The sequence below is a fragment of the Seriola aureovittata genome, chromosome 22 (assembly GCF_021018895.1).
Source record: "Seriola aureovittata isolate HTS-2021-v1 ecotype China chromosome 22, ASM2101889v1, whole genome shotgun sequence".
Lineage (NCBI taxonomy): Eukaryota > Metazoa > Chordata > Actinopteri > Carangiformes > Carangidae > Seriola > Seriola aureovittata.
The window spans coordinates 18,178,539-18,184,936 of record NC_079385.1 but is presented as its reverse complement, the minus strand read 5'-3'; the positions used below and the strand labels follow the sequence as shown (position 1 = coordinate 18,184,936).

Genomic DNA, 6,398 nt, shown 5'->3' with positions numbered 1-6,398 from the left:
GACTTTATGAAATGAAACTAAAAACGTTGGCTTGTTTGGGAAAAATAAAGTATCTACAAACCATTTAAAAATGTTTAACTATTAGAATATTCTACACCTTTCCAGCCATGTATGACAATATGTATATGGAATATAATATATAATGTATACGTGTATATCTTTCCAGCTTTGTCTAGTGTTTGCTAAAAGCTTGAACAAAGACGGGAAACTGCTTACAAGAGGAAACATATTTTATTTGTATGTTTTTTAGCATTCATAAGAATATTTATTCCTGTTAAAATAGATCAAGCTCCATGAAATAGAAATGAATTCCATACAAAAGGCGACATGATCCTACAACACAGGCTTTACTCGCACGGATAGACTCCAGTGTCTCCAGCTGTTCATCAGATACTTTGCTAAATGAACACCTGCACTGTTTTGTATAATGACTTTACTTCTCAGGATCTCAGGATCTGAGACAATACAGACGATGAAAGTCCACAGGACTGTTTTCAAACCTTCACCTCACTCTGGAGAAGTGGCACTGTGATGATGGTATGGCTCTGTTATTAGGTAGGACTTCAGACAACACAGCGGTAGCAGCATTCGTGTAGATTTCATGTGTTTATAATAGTAGCACAATAGTCAGACAGATATGGTTTGTTTTAAAGAGCAACACTTACATTGATATTGTTGTCGTGAAGCTGCAGGTGACTAATATTTTTTTTTCATTTAATGCCACAAAAATAAAAATTATTCAGTGTATTCTTCAGAGCAAACGTAAAAGACGATACCATGGGACAATTAAGAGACATTTTAATCATTTGTTTGGGATTATTTTCAGCAGCTTAAGGCATGGTGAGGTGGGTTTAACAGACTGACAAGACTGAAGCTATTGAGGAAAATCCTCCCACAAACACTGGAATGAGCTTTGCTTTCAGACATCTGGTGTAAAAATATATGGAGATGTGGTCAGAGAGAAACCCTCACATATATGAAGTCAAAGACCGGCACAATCTTAAATCAAAATACAACATTTTCTCCTTTTATTGGTGAAAATGAAATACCCTTCACCAAGCTCCAAATTAATACTGTACAACTTTACATGAAGACTGTAAAGTGCTTTAGATTTTCTTTCTTCTGTAACTCGTGAGAGTAAAGAGTCAAGACATGCCTCAGTCTCTGGCTCTAGTCTCGGGTGCGGGGGTTGCGTGGTGGTGGAGCTCCTTCCACGGGAGCCGAGCTGGGAACCGAGAGCAGCTGGCCGCCGTGCATGCGTTCGTTGACGCGCAGCTGGCACCCGTCCTGCAGCATACGAACAGCTATCCGTGCGATGTTGCGCGAGTCGTCCAGGCCGGAGTGAGGACGGCCTTCGTACTTCAGACCCAGCTTCTCCAGCATGGTGCTCAGCTTGGTCTGCGTGCGAGGGACCTGGAGGACGGAGAGGAAACGGTCGGTGGTTTGCTGTGGTTTCTAAAAAGGCTGTGAGCGACAACAGAGCTTCTTCACAGCAGAGAGTCACAGAGGGAAAAGGACAGGTGTAATCGATAACAGTAACGATGGCTGGTCCAAAGAAGAGCTATCGTTAATGTTATTAATTACACCTGTGCTTTTCTCAAACTCTTAAATAACAATCAAAAGTCCAAATATTTTACTGCTGCATTCAAACTTTGCACATTTTAGCTTCATTAAAAGACAAAACAGGCACATTAAGTGACTCTGAACAACTCAAAAGTCAAACCTTGTAGAAGTTCCCGTATGATTTCCTTATGTTTATCCACTTCTTTGCAAACTGAGGATATCTGATGTGGCTTATACGACACTGGATGTTGAGGAACTTGCTCATGTCCCAGGCCCTGGAGACGACGCACAACAAAAAGTGTCAGATGAGATTTCAGTGAAAGGATTATTAAAATGATTTTGCTCAGATTCAGCATTGAGCACTGAAGTGAACCATCGTACCCATCAGTCAGGATGGCATATTTGTATTTTGTTCCGAGCTCTCTCTCCTGAAGCCAAGCTACCACTCGCTGAAGGACTGCCGGGAACAGGTCTGCTTCATCAACCATTTTCTTTAAAAAAAAAAAAGACAACACTTATTCATGTAGACTGAAACTCCTTATCATAATAATAGGATACCTATGTCAAAGAAAAAGAGCTCAACCAACCTGTGTTATCCCTGTTAGCTTCACACAGAAGTCTGAAAGCTGCGGGTTCAACTCAGGTTTTACATATTCCTGAAAACTGTCCACCTGCAAAATAAAGTGGAAAAACACATCCATAATAACAAAACTCTCTCTGCAAATTAAGTTGTGAACAATCCTGCCTTCGTCAAAAAGTCAACTCACAATTTCTAAAGTGTGCGTGTTGATGAGAACCATAGGGAACTCTATGATTTCATGAAGGAAGTCCGAGGGATTATCCTCCTCACATGTCGCTTCAAAGTCCACCACGCAGATGTAGTCGTAGTAGGTGTCAGTGGGTCCTCCCTCAGCTGCAGACTGCATCAGCTTCTGCTTCTTATAGTGGCTCTTCAACCTCTTCTTCATCACATCCTTCACTCCTCTTTAAACACAAGAACAGAAGGATTTAAATATATTTTTTCTATGAAATTCAATGATCCTCTCCAATAGAAAGGCCTACGACCTGAGCTTGAGGTGTAAAATATTGTAAAACATTACCTTGTGTCGAGCTTCAGCTCTGCTAACTTGATCCGGAGCTCATCCTTGGACATGCGGTTGATGTGTCCGTTGGCCAAAGCGATCTCTTTGTAAACGGGGTGACTGAAGTCGCTGTTTGACTGAGACGGGGAAACCTGAGGAGCAGATTCTTCAGCAGGACAAATCCTGCTGCAAGACTTCTCCTGAAGAACAATGATCTCAGTCAGTATGTGTAAGGAAGTGATATACTGCTTCAAATTGAGCAAATGATAACATTATACAGCATCGAGAAAACTGATACAGAAAACAGGACTCATGCAAAAACACTGTTTACATCACGGTTTGCTATATACTGTATATTGTATATTTTTTCTCTCAAATCAATTTCAGCATTATATGTAACAAAGGGCAACTTCACATCCTTTAAGTCAAAATATCTGGTTCTGTTTTCATGGATATCATTAATGTTCCTATCTATTTAATTGAGTTTAATTGCACCATGAATCTACTTTTTAATTTAGCAGACTTAAATTATACAGTGCAACACAACTACTTCAAGCTAATACAGTCTAAAACAACCACTAATACAACTACACTGCAGTATATTCAACCTTTTCCTATAATGTTGTCGTTTGTGGTCCTGCTGACTTGTTCTTACACTCCTGATATTGTGTAGAGGAGATTAGTGGTGATATCGGTGCTATTGTTTAATGTGAATCTCAGATAAACAGACTTTAGCATGTCATTATGGCACCAACCTTTTCATCTTCTCTTGTAGCAGACATCTTTACATTCAAGTCCTTGGTAATGATATTCTCCTTGTGCTCGTCCATTTACAGCAGAAGTTAATCCAGAATTTAAAAACAACCTAATTTATTTAAGATGAATTCATGAAAACAACGTTAGCTACTATCTATGCTAACACTGGCTAGCCACAGAACGGCTAACATCCCTGTACGACTTCTGTAAAAGTTTGTCTTCGTTTAAGCCACAAACTAAAATCTTAAGTCACTCAGATGATGTTTTATATTTAAAATAAAAAAACAAATAACAGGATTTATCTGATATCTTTGTCTCCAGTGACGGTTGCTGCTACATTAAACTCTAAAGGTGGACAGTTATGACGACTTCCGGTTTGCGCCAAAACAAATGACGCTCACTACCGCCACCTAGTGCTGCGGATGATAAAACTGCATTTTAATATAATCCAGTTTTTTACTTTGGTTAATATTATCGTTTTATTCTATTCTGATTTAAAATATCTGTAAATCTGTTTGTATATTATCTTTGTGGACAACTGTATTTCATTGTTCAGTGTGAAAAATAATATTAGGCTAATACGTATTGTAGTTTAATGATCTGACATTTATACGTGATGAATATACCATCACTGTATAATGTTTTAATTTATTTACTACCTAAAATTTAAAATTAAAACAGGACACAAACAACTTCATGGTATCATTTCAAAATATGTGTTTTTAATTTATTTTTAATTTAAATTTTTGTTTCTGCATTATATGCTTAGATATTATGCCTGATTTTTCTTAAGGTGTTCTTCCCTTTCTTGGTCTGTTATTTTTTATTTCGTAAATAAAGGGGGTAAAATAATAAAGAAGAGTTTTCTTTAACGCATGTTTGATATGGAAATAACAAAATAAATCACATATTGAACTAAAAAAGGCCTTTTGCATTTAGGGACACAATATTATAATGTAATTTTTTTCCCAGACATCTTTCAAAAATAAAGTCAAAATAAAATACTTAAAAATAACCATGATGTTCAGAAGGAATAAAACATTTTTTCTTTTTTTTATGGGATTGAAGGTGATATCAAATTAATAAATAATATCTCAACTACTTTTAAATACTATATATTTAAAGCACTGTTCATATCTGACAGCTAGGTGTCACTCTACTGTTAGTTTCAACCTATTTCCCACTCATGCATACATACTGTAGACTACAGGTTTACATACCTTTAGTTAATGTAGTGTACCCAGTGCAGATGTTTGAGCCTAACCTCTGGCCCGGTGTCGGTATGAGCTGTGCCTGTCAGAGGTAAATGAACTCTGGCAGAAACAGAGCAGTGTGCAAGGCAAAGAGCCGGAGCAGAGAAAAGAAGCAAAACACCATCTGAATAATGAATCTGAAGCTGAAGAAAACTGGATAAAAGATTCATGATGCACAAAACAGCTGGAACACGGACTCACTACTTGTTCTGTGTGTGAGATTTAACATGTTTATCAGTGAAGATAAAGTGTCTCTGCGGTGGGAACATGTTAGTTACGGTTTGATGCTCGGCTCTCAACAAATCAAATCAAATCAAATCAAATCAAAATATCTTTCTCAATATAGATCAATCAAAACCATCTGACATTTATTTCAAGATGCGACTGTCCACAACTCTTTGGGACCATTTATTCATAATCTACACTTCTATCTTAAATGTCTTATTCTATTGTATCCCCTTCTATATCTTCTCTTAATACCGTTAATCTCTTATGTAAAGCACTTTGACCTTTATTGAAATGTGCTATAAAAATAAACTTGTCTTATCAGTAAACTGCTGAACTCTGCTGCTTGGAAATTTATTAGATTTTTATGGGAAAATATAATTAAAAAGTAATATATCTTCTGTACAGCTTATTAAATTAGGCAATATTTACAGAAAGATCCATAAATCCACGTCAGTTAAAGCTATATTCAAAGTTTAAGTTACAAGTGCTGATAACCACATTTTAATCACTACTAAATTATGTTCCGACTGAAATCTCATCAGTTCAGGCCATAAGACGGAAAAACGCATTTAGATTCATTTCATGTCTCCGAAATAATGGAAAACCAAAGTCAAATTAACTCGTTAAATTGTCATTTTAACCACATCTGACAACCTCATACACTGTGAATTTCACCAGTCGTCATTGCATACTGATTCGTTTTTCAATGCGGCATTGTCATCTGCTATGGCTTGTGTAAAATGTTAATAAGTGGGACTTATTATTAAACAAGATAAGTTTCCACCTTCAGAAATTTAGCCTCTGATCCAGGTTTTCAAAGGCTGAAAGGGTTTTTTTGTAGTTTGAAGTCAGATATTGTATAGACACAGACATGATACTCATATTCAGTGTAAATGTATATTCAATGTACAGTATAATACGGGAACCTCATCTGACAATAATTAAGTGATTTGACTATAAATGACTTTCAGTTAATGGTAAAAATATATATTATTTTAATTCTAAATCACTAAAACAAAGTGTTGCATATATGTGGTTTTTAGAGGCATTTTAATTTGTATATAAAACTATAATATTCTGATACTAGAAAGAACACAGTGGCAGTGGTTTACTTGCACTTTGGTTATTTCCTAGAACCATTCTGTACAATTAATAATTTTGATTCTTTAAGTAAATGTTCCTGTTAAAACTAAAGTTCTTTTACTTGAGCAGAATTTATTATGAAGGCAGGAGCAGAGTTTTCAATTGTGTGTGTATTGCTGCTTTAGGTTCGGTAAAAGATCTGAGTGTTTTCTCTCCACAGCAGCGCACCACACTGCACAGACGGTGGGAGCTTGTCAAAGTAATTTACACCCATTTTATGTATGAATTCCTTATGATGCTCACAGAGCGGTTTGATCTTTACAACAGATCAGCCGTGTCCTTACATCACGCAGTCCGTCTGATGGATAATGTGATGTATAATGGATGAAATGTTGGGAATAAAATTTAAAAAATAAATAAATAAAAAGGAACA

At 36.4% G+C, this 6,398-nt stretch overlaps 1 protein-coding gene across 1 annotated transcript; it reads right to left on the bottom strand.

Annotated features, from left to right (window-relative positions):
- Positions 1 to 212: 212 nt before the first annotated feature.
- Positions 213 to 3,769, bottom strand: eri1 (exoribonuclease 1). Its single transcript, XM_056367152.1, has 7 exons — positions 3,401 to 3,769; positions 2,664 to 2,845; positions 2,331 to 2,547; positions 2,151 to 2,234; positions 1,945 to 2,054; positions 1,724 to 1,838; positions 213 to 1,413 (listed from the first exon to the last, which is right to left on the bottom strand). The coding sequence occupies exons 1-7, from the start codon at positions 3,473 to 3,475 to the stop codon at positions 1,171 to 1,173; spliced, it is 1,026 nt and encodes a 341-aa protein (XP_056223127.1). The 5' UTR covers positions 3,476 to 3,769; the 3' UTR covers positions 213 to 1,170.
- Positions 3,770 to 6,398: the final 2,629 nt, after the last annotated feature.

What these genes read in the sequence shown, in the direction of transcription:
- eri1 (XM_056367152.1), bottom strand. Translation starts at nt 3,475, where the DNA reads ATGGACGAGCACAAGGAGAATATCATTACCAAGGACTTGAATGTAAAG. An exon ending in CTACAAGAGAAGATGAAAAG is followed by an intron (nt 2,846 to 3,400) that starts GTTGGTGCCATA and finishes ATTGTTCTTCAG; the next exon opens with GAGAAGTCTTGCAGCAGGAT. An exon ending in CATACGGGAACTTCTACAAG is followed by an intron (nt 1,414 to 1,723) that starts GTTTGACTTTTG and finishes TCCGTCCTCCAG; the next exon opens with GTCCCTCGCACGCAGACCAA.